Source organism: Neomonachus schauinslandi, chromosome 7 (assembly GCF_002201575.2).
Source record: "Neomonachus schauinslandi chromosome 7, ASM220157v2, whole genome shotgun sequence".
NCBI lineage: Eukaryota > Metazoa > Chordata > Mammalia > Carnivora > Phocidae > Neomonachus > Neomonachus schauinslandi.
Genome location: NC_058409.1, coordinates 149,967,604 through 149,984,239, shown reverse-complemented (window position 1 = coordinate 149,984,239; position 16,636 = coordinate 149,967,604). Strand labels below are relative to the sequence as shown.

At 60.8% G+C, this 16,636-nt stretch overlaps 1 protein-coding gene across 5 annotated transcripts in view; it reads right to left on the bottom strand.

The window, feature by feature from the left end:
* Positions 1-2,512: 2,512 nt before the first annotated feature.
* The window catches only part of CLPTM1L (CLPTM1 like), a 15,781-nt gene continuing 1,657 nt past the window's right edge, over positions 2,513-16,636 (bottom strand). Inside the window, exons 3-17 of one of the 5 annotated variants that reach the window (XM_021687082.1) lie at positions 15,860-16,049; positions 14,376-14,524; positions 13,041-13,119; positions 10,786-10,903; positions 10,461-10,555; positions 9,552-9,636; positions 8,349-8,452; positions 7,324-7,389; positions 6,417-6,467; positions 5,689-5,771; positions 5,066-5,100; positions 4,393-4,448; positions 4,265-4,309; positions 3,432-3,547; positions 2,513-2,965 (exon numbers count right to left, since the gene is read on the bottom strand). In XM_021687082.1, the coding sequence (XP_021542757.1) occupies positions 2,881-2,965; positions 3,432-3,547; positions 4,265-4,309; positions 4,393-4,448; positions 5,066-5,100; positions 5,689-5,771; positions 6,417-6,467; positions 7,324-7,389; positions 8,349-8,452; positions 9,552-9,636; positions 10,461-10,555; positions 10,786-10,903; positions 13,041-13,119; positions 14,376-14,524; positions 15,860-16,049 (1,357 nt within the window). In that variant the 3' untranslated portion in view covers positions 2,513-2,880. Of the gene's footprint in view, positions 2,966-3,117; positions 3,324-3,431; positions 3,548-4,264; positions 4,310-4,392; positions 4,449-4,728; positions 5,101-5,688; positions 5,772-6,416; positions 6,468-7,323; positions 7,390-8,348; positions 8,453-9,551; positions 9,637-10,460; positions 10,556-10,785; positions 10,904-13,040; positions 13,120-14,375; positions 14,525-15,859; positions 16,050-16,636 lie in introns of those variants that run through there. The other 4 variants (XM_021687083.2, XM_021687084.1, XM_044916650.1 and 1 more) reach the window with 4 other exon arrangements.

Here is a 16,636-nt window from a genome sequence, read left to right as displayed (position 1 = left end):
GCAGCGGGCCCTGCAGCACCTTCACCTGGGGCCTCCCGCCCCTGGGACGGGGGACGGAACAATGCTGCTTCCTAGAAGGTGCCCTGCCAGCCCCCGCTTCCCCCAGCAGGCTCTGAGGGCTCGCCTGCTCACCGCCCCGGGACTCCGTCGGCCGCTCACCGCCCCGTCTGTGGTGCTTTGTTGCAGGGACACAACCGGTGGACACGGCCCCAGAGGCTGTAAGAACAAAAGGAGATTATGAGCAACTGTGCCAAATGGACAAATTCTTTAAGCGAAACAACGAAACCTCAAGTGGTGTCCCCACGAAAGCTACAGAAATTCCAGCAGCAGCAGAAGCAAAACCCCAGCGAGGAAGCCACAGGCCGCATCAGGAACGTTCCCAAGAGCAGAAAACGGGGTGTGCGCTCCTCCCCCCTTATGTGGCTGAGTCGCCGCAGCCAGCAAGCCCAGCACAAATGCTACTAGAAACGTAGGATTACGGGGGAGATAGAAAAAAATAGGCCCTTTATCCAAAAAGGATGTCAAAATGGTTAGAAAGAATACGAAAAGATATTCAGCACCATTAGTTGTCAGGCAAATCCAGGCTTCAGGAAGGTCCCCTGCATGTCCACGAGACAGCAACACAAGCATGGGGCGGGCGTGACCCGGGAAGGCCCTGGGGGGGGCGTGTGAGGTGGGGGGGGTCTGGGGGGCACGGGTGTGACATGGCCAGGGGGGCTGGGGGGGCGCTGGAACGGGCATGGGGGCGTCAGCTCCCCTGATGCCAAGCGTGGATGCACTCCACCCAGGTGTGGCCCCAGAGAACTGACTGCTGACGTCCCCTGCAGACACACACATGCACTCTGGGTGACTCTACTTCTCACACCAAGCTGGACGAAAGCCTGACGTCTGCCCAGTCACTGAAGTGTGGCTTCTTCACACGGTGGATGGTGCCCAGGGGTACGAGTGAGGGCCACAAGCCGGGAGAGAATTCTGAGCCAAAGAAGCCAGGCCCCGAGGGTCTGGTGTGGGCTCCGGGTGGGGGAGGAACGGGCTGGGGGCCGATGTGCATGAAGGTCACCACGTGGTCTCTGCAGACGACCAGCCAGGAGGGATGCAGGCACCCGAGTCACTGGGAGCCGCCTGCCCCATGCTCACAGGGCTGTGTGAAAGCTCACCGGGGTGCTCCCCTCGCAGGGTTCGGGCTGTGTCTACACTGGCACAGAAGCCCCTCTGGACGGTAGGGCATAGAAAGGTGAATGGGCAGACTGGGGAGCCGGGAGGCACGGGTGGAACCCCCAGGCCCCGGGACAGGCAGCTGTGACGGCAGGAAGGTCTCGAGATGGGGGCACGACCCTGGATCGCCCTGTGGCCAGACCTGACCCCCCAGGGGCTCTCCTGAGAGGCGCAGGAGGCCAGAGTGCAGAGTGAGGGCGGATGGGAGAGGCGGGAGAGGCGGTTGTGCAGGCAGGGGCCCCGGGCCAAGGATGCCGCCCCTCCGGAGGCCGGGAGAGGCCAGGGCTCTGGCCCGGAGCCTCTGAGGGACCTGCCCGCCCACACGGAAGCTGGAGACCAGAGGAGGACGAGATGCGTTTGTGTCGTAAGCCGCTCCGTGGTGCTGTCCTGGGACCTGCAGGGCCCCCGCCGCTCACCCTCCCGGGCCCACCCTGGGCGCCGCACATACTGGGCGCCCCGACGTCCTCGCTCAGAGTGCAGCCGGCGCCCGCAGTGCTGTGGCCCCCAGGCCGAGCTGAGCAGAGGTGCCCGCACCCTGCGAACGTTCTGTGGGTCCGGCGGGTGGGTAGTCTGCAGGGCAGCACCCTTCGGGGCTCTTGACGCATCCGCACGCTGGAACCGAAGGAGGGTCACCTGAACCAGTCTTTCCCCTTCAGCTCACCATGTGCGGCTCACACACCCGGTCCGGAAGCTGCGGGCTGAGAGGCACACACGTGTGGTTTCTGCCGTGAATGGACCACAGTGACAGCGTGTGTGGCCTGTGTGAGTGGGGACAGGTGGGAGGAGCATGTGCTCCCTGAGCCTGGGCCTCCTGCAGAGAGCGGTCGGCCCCACCTTCTACCCTGGGGGGAGCCCAGCACGGCCAACGTGGACACCGCGGGGCCCGAGTCCGCAGTGAAAGTCGGAATTCAAAGCCAGCTCCACAGCAGATGCTGGGGACCAGCCCCAAACCTTGACGGTACCTGCATGTTTGCACACCGTGAGAGCGGAGTGTCGAGTGTAACTGCATGGAGCAAGCGCCTGCCCTTGCCTCCCACCCGGTCCCGCCACTCCGCTCATCTCGGCCCTGACCTGGGGCATTTCTGGAAAAACACCATCTGTCGGACCAGCGGTGGCCGTGTGACAAATTCAATACCAGATATTTAGGAAGGCTTGTGATTTGAGAGCTTGGGAGGCGGCCTTTAAATTTGCTGCTTCAATAAGCACACGAACGAACCCGCATCATGCATGCATTTCCAAAAACAGGAAAAGTGAAGCCGCTAAGACACCTTCCACGTCATACCAGACCAAGAAAACATTACAGCCAGAGAAATTTATTTTAAAATAGAAACATACGTACATTAAGCTTTTAAAATAGTCAAATTTTAAACAAAAAGGAAAAAAGCCATTTGATCCCAGTCTCTAAGGAATGGATTTAAAGAGCCGCTGGAGTGCTCACAGCGCGCACTGCCCACGGTCAAAGCCTGGTGTGTGGGCGGCTATCTGCCCGCTGGGGCCCTTCTCAACCACAGCACAAAGGGACTCGGGAGGTGACGGGAAACGTTCAGGTTTTGGCAATGCAGACGAGGTAACGTCCAGGGATCTCGACCAGAAGCAGCCCAAATACTCAGCCAACAACCCAGCTCTGCTGCGCAGCGGCCTACCCCACGTGGCCTGGGCGGCGACTCAGTCTCCGTGGGCCTTCCGCGGGGGCTTCTCCTCGTAGGACTCCCCGAACTCGTTCACCCTGCTCTTATCCACAGGATAAAGCCTGCAAGGACAGGAGCATCCTCGGGCTCTGCCATCTGGGAAGGGGCTCGGCTCCTGGCAGTGAGGACCCAGCGACCCCACGCTGCCGCGGGGCAGGGATTCGGGGATCCTCTCGTGCCCGCCTGTTGTTGTGTGTGTGTTTTTATGATCAGGATGGAGCTCTGTGCTCAAGGCAGATCAGAGGCTCAGGGCAGCTGAGCAGAAGCAGAGGCGGGTGGGGGCACCGCCCCCAGGAGACCCGGCCCTGCCCTGCCAGGCCCACAGGCCTGGGGCGGGGACTCCCTCCGGCTCAGCCAGACCCTGCCGGTGAGGAATGGCGTCACACTGCGGGGAGATGCGGGCCGGCCGGCCCCACACAGCTGCACACAAACCAACTCATCTCAACTGGGAGAGAAGGATGGTCTCTCCCGCAGACACACCACCTCCCTCCCCATGGGATGAGCAGCACAGGCGTCCGCCACACTCACCATCGCTGGTAAAGGTACACCAGGAACACCACGTCGTCCCTGAAGCACGCCAGCCGGTGGGAGGTGGGCATGGTGATGATGAAGGCAAAGACGTCATCGATGAAGGTGTTGAACGCCTGCCAGGTGGGACAGGGCAAGGTAGGAGCACGGGCCGTCGGGCTCTCCCGAAGACACCCGCCCTGCGCACGGGCCCTGCTCCCCCTCGTCGCTGGCAGATTGCCGCTCAGCAGACATGATGTGTGACCGCAGGTGTCCCAGCGACACCAGAAGGGCAGAGAACAAGCAAGTGCAGGAGCACACTGGATGCCTGGGGAGCTGGCCCTGCTGCCCTGGGGCGCCCACCTTGCAGCGCACACCCCGGGTCTCCACAGACTGCGAAGACCAGCAGGGGCTGCCCTGAAAATACGGGCCAAGAACGCGGCGGCGTCCCCGCTTCTCAGAAAACGGAACAGCACAGCACATGCCCATCTCCCCTGAAAACCGCACAGCGCTACTGAGGCCTGGTCCAGGCTGCTCAACAAGCATGGAGGCCCCACGGTCCCAAGCTCCACCCATGTGGGACGCGCCACGCGGGGACCACCCTCACGGCAGCCGGACGGCATCTGTGGACACGGGCCCTGGGGGCAGGTGGTGGTCTGCGCTCTGATGCGTGTCACCAAGAGGAACGTGGCTTTTAATTCAAGAAAACGTCTTCAGCCGGTAGGACAGTTCACTGTCCTTAAGTCACCACCATGGCACGTGCGGCTCAAAGAACACGCCCCCCCCCCCCCCCCCCCCGAAGTGCCACCCGATGGGCGTGTGAGCCCTGAGGAGGCGCCAGGCTGGGCACTGACCTTGTAGGTAAAGGCCTTCCAGGGCAGGTGCGCCACCGACTTCATCTGGGGGACAGGAAAGATGCGGCAGATCAGCGGCCGGCCACGCAGAAACCACGGGTGGGTGCGTGGACGGGCCGCGGTCTCACCTTGTAGTTCACAAAGAGCTGGGGCAGCATGAAGAGGAAGCCGAATGCATACACCCCTGGGGAGACAGAGAGCAGGCTGGGACAGCCGCGGTGTCTGAGCAGGAGAGCTGATGCCCCGCGGCCCAGCGTCCGTCCCCACCTACGGGCAGTCTGCTGGCTGCCCCCTCCCGCCACCCCCTGCAGCCTGCTTCAGGCCCTGCCCACGCACTGCGGCAGCCCCTGGGAATCACACCTGGTGGGAGCAGCGGGCGGGAGCCTGTCACGGGGCTCTGCGCAGAGAGCCCAGGCCGGTCAGGGCCAGCCTAGTGGCCAGACGACCCACCCACCCCTGCCAGAATGTGGACCCGGCCCGTGCACAGGGCTCATGGGCCTGGGGGTGCACTGCGCTCGGGGGCCTGCTGCTTGGGTCTGCCCTCAGGAAGTGTAGTAGACAGTGTTGTTTCCTGCCGCCCTGAGCTGTTTTCGTGAGGAGAGAACACACAGCTCAGGGCTCTGTGGCCGGGGCAGCCTGAGTGGGGTTCCTGCAGACAAACCAGGCATCTGGGGGCCCCCAAACGGAGCACGGGCTGCAGCAAAGGCCCCGCCCGCACAACCTCAAACCAACGGGGCCCCGTGCCGGAGCCACGAGGAAGCTGTGGAAATGCTGTTGGTGGGACCGAAGCCCACGACTCACCGTTGACGAAGCTGTTGATGAGCCAAGAATACCAGCTGGAAGGGAAAGACCAGCGTCAGCGCGCCAAGTCCCGCGTCACCCGTCCCCCTGTGCCTGTGGCGCTGGCTAGTAGCGTGGTCGTGGAAACCACGTCACAAACACCTGGGCACTAGCAGGTGCCGGTCGGGGGACCTGCGCAGATAGTCGTCCCCCCAGGACGCAGGCACCAGGTGGCGGCAAGACCTGCCCTGGCAGGGTTCTCCGTCAGAGCGGCCGGCAGCATGAAGCCCACACTGGGGTCCAGCTCTCAGGGTCACGTCCGCACTCAGGGGCCATGCTGCCTTAGCCAGCTTCCCCTTGTCCAGACACATCCGCCCTCGTCCCAGACCTGACCCCAGACCCCAGGGCCGTGGACGCCCGTGGCCCTGTACCTGCTGCTTTGGGAGAAGGCCTGGGGGGGGGGGGCACCGCAGGACGGCCTCGGCGCCCTCACTGCAGGCCGTGTCCTTGGTCCTGAGGTGCCGCCAGGTGAGGCCCCCTCCCCATCCACGCTGCAGGGGCACGAGGCACAGCGGTGGCCCGGGACAGAGACCGAGGGGCGTCCCCAGGCGGATGAGCAGTAGTGGGGCTGGGCAGCACCCTACCTCTTATACTTGATGTTCAGCAGGGAGTAGACGGCGCCCCCGATGCATAGAGGGTAGAGCAGGTAGGACAGGTACTTCATGGCCTGCCAGGGAACAGGCAACCCCGTGAGGAACCCATGTGCAATGGGGGAAGACAAGCAAAAGGGGCAAACGAGCCACGACTCCAGGGAAGCGGGCGTGCACGGTGATGGGATGGCGGGCACCCGGAGGACGCGCAGCACCAGGAGCGAGGCCGGACGGGATGCGGACGCTTTCAGCCCACAGGCCTACGGCACACCAACGAAGGGCCCGCCGGGGACAACGGTGCAGAAACCGGCCCGGAGCCGCGCAGGCGGGGCGTCCGCAGGGCCTGTGGCCCGCCGCTGCGCTCCCTGGAGCTTTCCTGTGACGCCCATACTCCCTGGGCCCAAACAGGCACCAGCGAAGCAGAGTGTGGCACGGTCCCCGCGCAGGAGGCACGTCCCAGCCAGGTGACAGCTTCGGCTGTGCCTGCGACAGCGCCGCCGGCCTCAGGGCACGGCGCGCCCCCCACAGGGGTCACCAGTCTCGCGACAGAACGTGCCGCCCCAGCACCCACACGGACCACCCGGGACAGCCTGGCACAGGTCCCCTGCAAGGCCCGGGACGCAGAGAAGCCCCAGAGCCTCCTTCCCCAGGTCAGGAAGCTGAAGTGGCAGGTGCGTTGCCCTCGGGCGCCAGCGCGCCCCCAGCTACCCCCTGCTGCCTACCTGAGCGTCGTACTCCTCCGTCTTCCTCTCGGACTTGCTGTAGGTGCCGAACTGTCACAAAATCCAACAGAGCCCTGTCAGTCATCTGACTCCGGCCCGAGCCGCAGAGGGACAGCTGGCCGCAGCTGCGTGAGGCGCACCCCCGGTGCTGACCCCGGGGCTCCAGTCTCCAGTCAAATCGCTCCCTGCCCCCTCAGAGCCACCCAGGGGCCCAGAGAGGTCCCCACGGGCCAGAGCGAGTGCCGCGTGCGGCAGAAGCACACCCGCGAGCACGTCCCCTCGCCGGTGCCCCTCCTAGCCTCTAAGCGGTCAGCTCCTGGAGCAACGGCGCTTCCCCTGCGCGCCCCGCGCGGCTCTCAGATCAGTGACGGAGTCACTGAGGAGCTATAGAACAGGACAAACTGCGTCCTGCTGCCTAGTTTCCTGTCCTCGACGGTTGAGAACCTGGAAAGCCAGGGTGCCGTGAGCCCCAAGGTTCTCCTGGAACGGGTCCATCACGGCAGCAAAAGCAGAGCGCCCAACTACAAACCTCAAACTGACACCAACCCCCAGCCCCCGTCGGGCCGTCAGCGCAGCCCGCGCTCCATCCCCGATGAGAAGCCCATGTGGGTCCAGCACTGGCTGCTGCCGACAATCTGACGGCGGCCCCACCAAGGGAACCGCAGAGCTGTGGTGGCCCCAGCCTCCACCCGCGTGCTCCCACCTCCTCGTCTGCTGGGGGCCTGCTCTGGGCCGGAGATCAGCCACGCGGCCGAAGGATCGCTGGCCCGACTGTGGCGTCTAACCAGAGCGCAGCTGGGAGACACATGGGAGACGCTCTGGGACAGTCACGTGGGTGGACCGGGGCGCAGCAGAGAAGGTGGGCTGCCGAGGGGGAGGGGCGCAGTCACAACACAGAAACCCCCACCTGGAACTCAGGTCTCAGGCCTCTCCAAAGAATGGTCATCTTCAAGGCTTTTTTCACTTTCCACAGCTGACGGCAAAAAAGAGAAACAGACATTTAAGCTCTGGGACCAAGGAGTCCCCAGAACTCACCACTGGAAGGGGAGGGGCCACAGCGTCTGCCCGCTCAGCCCCTCCAGCCCAGCCCGACCGCGCCTCACGGCCTGCGTGCCCGACCAGCGAGCCTCTCTGCCCACGTGGACACCGCCCCTCCTCTCTGCACCCAGGGAACCGGCACTCAGCCCGGCTGTCCTCCTCCAGGCCAAGCCCCCTTCCCAGCCCACCCCGCCTGCTTCCTGCTTTACCGGCACCTTCCTCCTGGTCAGCACTGGGAGGTCCCAAGCCTCTGCCCTGAGTCCTGCCATTTCCAGTCTCCGGGGGACCCAACCCTTCTCACCACCTCGCTGAGGTGGGACCAGCACGGCACAGCCACTTTTGAGCTGGGTTTCCACACGGTGACAGGTGGCTACGGGGAGGGTCCCTGCCCACGCTCCCTGACAGGCAGACCAAGCGCCGTCTCCAACCTGACCACCGTGTGGGCCAGCACCCATGGGCAGGGGCACAGGACCACAGCCGTGGCTGAGGCTGGGACAGGGCAGCACCAGAGGCCAGAGGAGGACGTCCTGGCCCACCACCCCCTCTGCTGACCCTGTGTCCCAGCCCCACCACCGTCCTCATGGCCTGGCCCCAAGCTGCCCACCCCAAAGGATCCCTCTCCTGAGCCCCACACAGCCAGGGCTGCCACAGGGCGCCACGCTCCTGGACGCCACGTCCCCCCGTGACTCCCTGCAGCAGCGAGCACAGCCCAAGCCGGGCGGCTCTGCATCCAGCGGGTTAAATACATCCTGCAGGCGACTGTGACAGGCGGATGCTTTCTGTAGCCTCAGCGGCCCGCCCCGCCCCGCCCCGCCCGTGGAGGGCCCACAGCCCTCCCTGTGTCAGACTCGGGGCGGTGCTGAGTGCAGGGCCAAGGGCTGCCGCGCAACTCACCTCGATGGCGGTGCCGATGCCTGCAGGGACCAGCACCAGCAGGCTCGTCTGCTCGTCCAGCAGGAACAGGAAGACGACCACTGTGCTGAAGCAGCGCCAGAGCACTGGGGAGGGGGCGGGGCGGCAGGGCGCTGTGGTGGGGGGCTGGCCCTGCCCCATTCACACCCCCGCCCGGTCCTCACGGCACCCCACGCACCCCAGCCCCACCTGTCGGCCCCTGCGCACGCGCCCTCATCCCCCAACGCCTCACACACGCGTACAACCCCCACATGCAGACATGAGGCTTCGTGTAATTCACCCCCTCCGTCCACTAACCCGGAGCGGGGCGGGCGGCTGGGCAAACGCCCCGCAGGTGGAACGCAAGGTCCCCTCGGGTACAGAAACGTGCACGCGGTGCACTCGCAAACACACTAACATGCCGAGAGCACCCCAAGACGGGTTCTGGGCAGGGATTAGGACTCGCTTCCTGGGACTCCCATCACCCTTTCCTATTTCTACACCAATTCCGCAATAAACTAGTCTCTCTCTCGAGAGCTGTACTTTCTCCTTTTGAGACCCTACTTTATGAGACAGGGCAGCTCACTGACGCGGCCCTGCTGCTTCCTCAGTGCTTCCCACCGAAGGAGCAGAGCCATCTGCCAGGCGCCAGCGGGGGGGAGGGCGCCGGCGGCCGCCATGGGCACGGCCCTGGGGACTCACAGCATCTCCTGCCCGCCCTCCGCTCCCCGGGAAGGGCCAGAGGAGGGGGCAGGAGGACTCAGTGGGGGCCCTCGTCCACTCTGAGGACACCAGAGAACAGAAGAATCTGAGACACGGATGATGTGGGGGCCACCCTAGTGGCCTAGACCACCCCTGGGCATGTCATTGCTGTGGGAGAAAAAGAACTGCCCCCTTTGACTGAGATGCACCAACATGCACCAAGATCCAGTGTCTGTCAACGCCAAGGCGGGCCCTGGCATGCAGCCTCCATCGCCTTCTGTCCTCTGAGGTCACGGGCCTACCCGACATTCTCTGGGATCTAGAGACGGCCCCTCCCCCACTTGTTAGCACGCAAGATCCAAAGGTGCCCCTCCCATACGAGCAGGCTCCCCAGCCGGCAGCTGTCAGAGATGACCCTAGACTTCAAGTTCCAAAATGAACCTTAAACACCAATCAACCGTAGTGTATGCCGTGGGAATACCCAAAACTCCCGAGAGCATCTACCTGCTTTAGTGGACATTCCAATCATGCTCTTCTTCTTTTTCCAGAAACTGATGTCGTTTTTAAATGCCAAGAAATCAAACAAAAGCTGCAAAGAAAAGAGCACAGCAATTTGCACCTCGCGTGGTTCCTACAGCTGCTCCTCACCGAGTGACTGCAGGTGTGCACTGGACCCGGGTCCCAAGGACACAGCTAGACGTCGCCAGGCACCACAGAAGCCCACGGCCTTGTGTCCCATCCACCACGCCAGAACTGCAGGGCGTCTGACAGCAATCGTGGGCCGCATACCCACAGGGACGTCCACATACTGCCCTCGCCAGGTCCCGCCGGCTCTCAGCCGGAGCACAAGGGTGCGCAGTGTCTGCCTCAGAAGCACACGGGCTCACTCGCAGATGCGGACCTTCTGATAAAAACCACTGTTCCATGGCTCAGTTCTGCAAAGTTGCAGCTGGGCAGTCAGAATGGGCTGCAGTAGGGCTCCTACGCCTGCCCTGCAGCCTACCTTGTCTGCCCCTTCCCAGCCTGACCTCAAATCCAGCACCGCGGCTGTGTGGGGGTCAGCTTTCCTCCCCAGGTGTGAGACTCTTTGTGCAAAAATGAATTCTATGCAAGAACTGGTTTTCTAGTATTAAAATCACCATGCTAGAATTACACAGAGAAATACTTGTATTATAAAGTCCTCCATGAACCTCACAGATTTTGGATTTCTTTCCAAAACAGCCTCCCAGACCAGCAGATAAAACCCCAAGTCCTTCAGGGGGTCAGGGACCCAGGTCTAGACCCCCTCTCCTGAACTGGGAGAAAGGACAACTGGGGCAGGACAACCTCAAAGCCTCAGGTCCGCCAGGCTGTGCAGACCCCTGGCTGAGGATGGAGGGTGCCCGCAGAGCCACCAGCCCAGCGACCACTCACGTGAAATGCTGCGACAAAGAAGGTCAACGCTAAGAAATACAAGTTGGTGTCAACAAAAATGCCTTTGACTTCATCGGCGTCTTTCTCTGAAAATCCTGAGAAGGAAGAGGAACCACAATGCAGGGTAAGTGAGGTCAGCAAGCGAGGTCAGCAGCACCCATCGCTGCACAGTGGACAAGCTCGGTGCCCGGCATGCACAGCCAAAGCCCAGCGCTCTGACGGGAACTGGGTTAAAGCAGCACACCAGGAGGGGCAGGGGCCACTTCGAGAACCGGGAACAGAAGGTCATGCCCGTCCCCCGGTCCTGGTCCACTGCTGCCCTCACCGAACTGCTGCAGGGAGTATACAGCGTCCTGCATGTGGATCCAGAAGCGCAGCCTCCCCAGCGAGATCTTGTCGTAGGACACGGTGAGGGGCAGCTCGGTGGTGGAGCGGTTTATGACCTGGCAGGGAGAAGGGCAGTGAGAACGCGCCCTTCCGAGGACCGGAGCCCGCCCACCTGGCCACGCACACGGCCACGGCACACACGCCACGGCGCATCCTGTTCTGCACAAGCGGAGGCTCACGCTTCACACCTGGGCCCCACGGAGTGACAGTCTCCTCCCTGGCCCGGTGGTTCCTGCCTCCCCTCTGGCCTCCATCCTCCTGGAGGCCTCCTCATGAAGTGCTCAAAGCTTCTCTGAGTGACGAGCCTTGTCCTCTCAGCCACCCAAACCCTGTGTGTGTCTCAGAACCCATGCCTGCTTGGCCCTCTGCCCCGCCACCTCGACGTGACTGGCATCAAGATGCGCCAGGGACCTGCTGTTGCAGATGGGCTGAGCGTGGGCCTGGCGGAGCCTCCACACCTCTCCAGAGAGACTGAAGTGTGGGGTGCAGGGCTGGGCAGGCCTGCCCATCCGGGGACAAGAGAAAGCCTCAGGAAGATGGGACACTTGAGCTAGGTGTGTGCAAGTGCAAGGAGCTGCTGGGAGTGGGCGGAGGCCGCGCCTGGCAGGAGAGTGCGGTCCCAGGGTCTGGAGGTTCCCAGGCTGCAGTGCCGTGGGGGGAGGCCCCCAGCACACAGGGCACTGACTCCCCACCCCTCTGGGGGCCCGGTGAGTCTGTGAGCGCCACGTGCCAGCATATCACATGAACACGGGGCCGATTCCACCGACCCTCGCTCGCTCAGCAAACCGTTGGCGGTGAGCATGTACGTCGGCAGCCCAGCAACCAGAGTGCGCCAGGACTGACCAGACACCAGGCCCCAGGGCACTGGCATGAGAGCAGGTGGGCGCAGGCCAGGCCTACCCCCAGGGGTGCCGCTGTCCAAGCCCCAGCGAGCGGGCTATTCCCCAAAGATGGCGCTCTTGCCAGAAAACAGCTCTGAGACAAAGCATTAACGTCACGAGAAGATGGCGCAGACAGCACTAGTAGTGTGTGCGTCTTTTCGTATCTGAGGAGCAGCACCATGTCACACGAGGCTCCTAAGCACACGGGACAATGGGGGGAGCGCAGGTGTCCTGCAGACGCTGCCCCACAGCCTCTCCCCGCCACTACCCTCACACCTGTCAGAGCAGCACCAGGCCCTCAGCAGCAGGGACCTCGGCAGCTCTGGGGCCACGGAGCACTGCCCGTGCGCTTCAGCGGAGCTGGCGTGGCCCAGGTCTGCACAGAGCGCCGCAGCATACTCCAGGAGACGCCGGGGGGGCCAGCGACTGCCACTCTGGCCCAGGGGCCCTGCGCACGCGGTCGGCCGCCCAAGGGAAGCGCGGCGCCCCGCGTGTTAGGGTCAACAGTGCAGTGACGTCACTTCCGAGCTCCTTGGCAGCAGGAGGTGGCCGAGCTGGGGCAGGCGGAGCTGCGTGTCAAGCGCTTCTTTTCCCGCTCACTGCCGTGTACCCCACAAGCACCCGAGCTCTCTGTGCCGATGAGGAGCACGGCCCCCCGCTTGGTAAATGTCCACAAATGCCGTGGACATGTCCAGGAGCCACAGTGCAGGGCGGTCAGTCCAGCTGTGCCCAGTGAGGCCAGAGACGTCACCCGTGACCCTCAATAACCCCCATGACACAGACGGTGGAGACATACCTCCACAGGCCCGGGAGCAGGGCTTGGCACGGTGCCTGCTGCAAGATAAGTGACCCTCCCCGGTAACCATCACGTTGTCATTATTGCCCCAAAGTCAGCTGTGTTTCACGGACCCTCCGATCTACCCTGGAGGGCAGGGTGTGAGTTCCCTTCTGCTTCCACGCTCAGCCCTGGCCCTGGGGGGGAGGCCTATAGGCTCCAAGGGGACAGTGACACCGCGTGGGGCCAGCCCTAAAGGGAACATTTTGCTCAGGACCCCCCCTGAGCCATTCTGCACCTTCGAGCCAAACAACTAGGGTTCAACGGAACATTCATGAGCTGTTCTGAACCACACTTGGCTCTCCCACGAGCTCTGTGTACCAGCCATACAGAACCTTCCCAGATCCTTTCACCAACAGAGGGCACAGGGGCTCGGGGAAGGAGTCAGAGGCAAACCCAGAGCACCCCCTTGCCAAGTCAGAAGCACGCGGGTAAGTCCCTGCAGCGCCGCGGCAGTCCAGAGGAAGGAATGCTTACCATGAGGTCCTTTACCCGATTGCTGAGCTGGTCAATGAACAGGATGGGGAGGTAGTGCACAGTCTTCCCTAGCTGGATCCTGAGGGAGCCAAGCAGTTTTCAAAGTCACCGTGAATGCTTTCACCATTACACGAACCAGACACAGCGGAGACGCTGGATGTACCTCAGAGAAATCCCGCCCAGCGCTCCGCGTGCCTCTGGTCACACGATCCCAGGACACACCTTCCCCACGGAAGCAGAGGGGTCTAACCAGCCGCGCTTCCCTGAAGTCACAGTCATGGGAGGGAAACCCCAGTGGCCACGGTGTGGAATACCATCCAGGCCATCAGAGAGTGATGAGCCCATCTATGCCTGGACACGGATGGTCCAGGGATGCAGAGTCAAAATAGAAATAAAAACCCACCTGCTATCTGTACCTTGGGGGAGGCAGGGGCCAGGGGGGCTTTTCATGACTCTTCTGTACCTTTTAAGCGTCTAATTATGTGACTATTTTGCATACTCAAGAATGAAATTTAAATTTTATTTTATTTTTTTTTAAAGATTTTTTTTTTTTTAATGTATTTGACAAAGAGAGAGACAGAGAGAGAGGGAACACAAGCAGGGGGAAAGGGAGAGGGAGAAGCAGGCTTCCCGCCAAGCAGGGAGCCCGATGCGGGACTCGATCCCAGGACCCTGGGATCATGACCTCAGCCGAAGGCAGATGCTTAACCGTCTGAGCCACCCAGGCACCCCTGAAATTTAAATTTTAAAGAAGAGAAACACTTGTGATGATACCAGTTACCCTTACACGTGAAGAAGGAAAACAAATCTCATCACAGCCATTTCTAGGAACTGCATGACCATCGGTATCAGATCTTAATCTAATAGTGGACTCCCCAAAGAATGGAGATGCAGGGCAGTCTAAGTTGATTAACCAATTTTAACATTTACGGTTAACTCACGATGCTAACGTAACAATCTAAAGACCCCTTTTTAAGTTAACGAAGGCAAGTCGAGTTAAAGCAAAACACGGGAGTCCTAATGGAAGTAACCATTACGCAGACAAGACAAAGGTCAGCATGACACAGCCTCACACGCTGGTGGCAATCTCAATCACAAGACGTCGAGAGCGGAGGGACAAGGCTGGGGTGCTCCAGGCAGTCCTGCAGGCCCTTCTGGGCCTCTTATCACGGGGTGGCTCAGGGATGCAGCGGTGGCCCATCTGCTCCCACAGGCATCCCCCACCCCCCACGCCAGCTCAAGGAGAGCACGAGCTACGCTGGAGGCTGGGCAAGTAAACACGCCCCCGCGGAGCACCATTTCTGCCTCCTCCCCGATGGGACCAGGAGCACTTACATCTTCATGTACCGATGCACATCGGCAGGCAAGGAGGCCCCGTCGAAGACGAAGTCATCCACCATCACATTCAGTGTTAGTCTTGGTCTCCAGTGAGAAACAGGGTCGTCCAGGGCACTTGGTGGCTTCTTCTCTGATTCTATCTGCTGCTAAAGGAGTGACTCAGCAGGAAAAGCCCGGTGCTGGGGGGAGGGGCACTGTCCCCGGGCCCAGTCTAGGGAACCACCACCACGTACTGACACAGCAAGACCACGAAGCAGCGCCTGGCAGAGTATGGGGGGACCCACAGCTGCCCGCTCCACCAGAGTGACACCCCTCTCTTCCTCCTCTCAATACGAGCCAGAGGATCGCTACTTTGCAACACTGACTCCCGCTTCACGTCTTCAGCCTGGGTTGACCCACTTGTCAGGGATTCTGAGAAGGGGGAGTCCTGGGACATTTGCAGGAGGTGTAGGCACTTGGAACTAACAGCCCTGTGGCTGGCAACGACGCAGCTCCCAGACCAGGTCTGTCAAGTCATCTGGAGGACAGATGTCAGGGTTGGGCATCAGTCCTGGAGTGAGCTATATTCAGCCAAGAAGCTATGACTGCCAGGAAAATCTTCCAGATCTAATTGACACATTCTATGTTACAGGATCATTTCACGTACCTCCCACCTAAACAGATGTGGTTCAGCTACAGTAGCTTAATTTAAAAACACTTTTCCAAATAATACTAACGGCAAATGTTTATTTGGCATTTGTACATTCCAGAGACCCCTTCACACCTCTAAGATCCACCACCTCACTGACACCCCAGGAAGGCCCTGAGAGGCAGAGCCATACTGTCCCCAAAAAAAGGAACTGAAGGCGTCTTTCCAAGGGGACACAGCATGCAGCGGGCTCACAGATACTTCCTGGAAAGCTACCATATTTCTCGTTTATAAATGACCTCACCTTCCAGCCTACGTAGACTCAAATACCACAATTCCTTTGCTTTATCCATAGCTTCATTAGTAACCACCTAAGAGATTTCCAGTTTCCTTGTACACGAAGTTTTCTATGGATACAAAAATGTTTCCCATACAAGTCCCTCTTTCAAGATTGTGAACAAGGTAAATACCGAAGAGTCGTCCTACCCTATGCACAGTGCAGTGAGTCTCCCAGCTGCAAGTGAAGCCTGCAGCTGAGCTTTGCAGAAGGGACGCCCCCACACCCCGCTGGGGGGCACACATGCTCCCTGGAGCGTGAGAGGGCTCACGGCCTGAGAAGAAATCTATCACTGGATTACTTAAATTGCATGTAACTAACTTGGGATAAAATCTGTCTGCAAACCCAAGAGAACTGGTTCAGCTGTAGGATAGATATGTATGCCCATTACATCAAACTGCTTCACTTTCCAGTGGTCACTGCAGCTCCAGACACAAGCTGCATGTGCAGAAACGTGTGTGTGAATTCCAAGGGGAGAGTGCAGGCTTCATCGGGCCAGTGACCTCATGCACTCACCTGCGTAGCAGATTCCCCAGTGAGCAGATTGACCTCTTCCGGTTTGGGGACCATGTAGGTAGTCAGAGGGCTCACCAGGTGCACCTGCTTCCCATCATGCCACGGCAGGATACCAGCATGATGGAGAAAGATGTAGGCATACAACGTCCCGTTGTTTCTAGTTTTCTTTGGTACAGAAACATTAACTGTCCTAAAACAAAAGAAAGGACTGTTTTCCAACTATGTGCCTGTTAGGTTTCTCACGTAAACACACAGGGCAGACTACCCCCAAGTATCTTTATAAGTGACGCTGCTTCAAACTAATTTTAGCTTAGAAGTACTAGAACTGACACCCACCTGCCAGGACTTACTGAAATCCCAAGTGCTGGCTTTCACAGACCGGTCTCTGTGGACGTGGGCAGCTGTGCTGAACACCGAATGCACCTGCCGTTCCTGCCTCTGTCTCTCGGCGCTCAGAGAAGTCAGTAACTGGCCCTGGTCAAGGCTACAGTGGCCAGGCAGAGGCCGACCCCAGACTCACTGCTTCCCCTGCCCCCTGCACTGCCTCCCACAGCTCTCGAATGGGGCGGGCTGGTCAGAGGACAGACCTTCCAGCACATCCCACATTCCCGTTACTCCTGTCTGACGCCTCCCAGACACCTCAGGGGAGGAAAACAGACTCCTGACAAGCAAGTTGCTTTTTTTTTTTTTTTTTTTTTAAGATTTTTTTTTACTGAGAGAGAGAATGAGATAGAGCATGGGGGGGGGGGGGGCAGGGGGGAGAAGAGGCACCCCCCC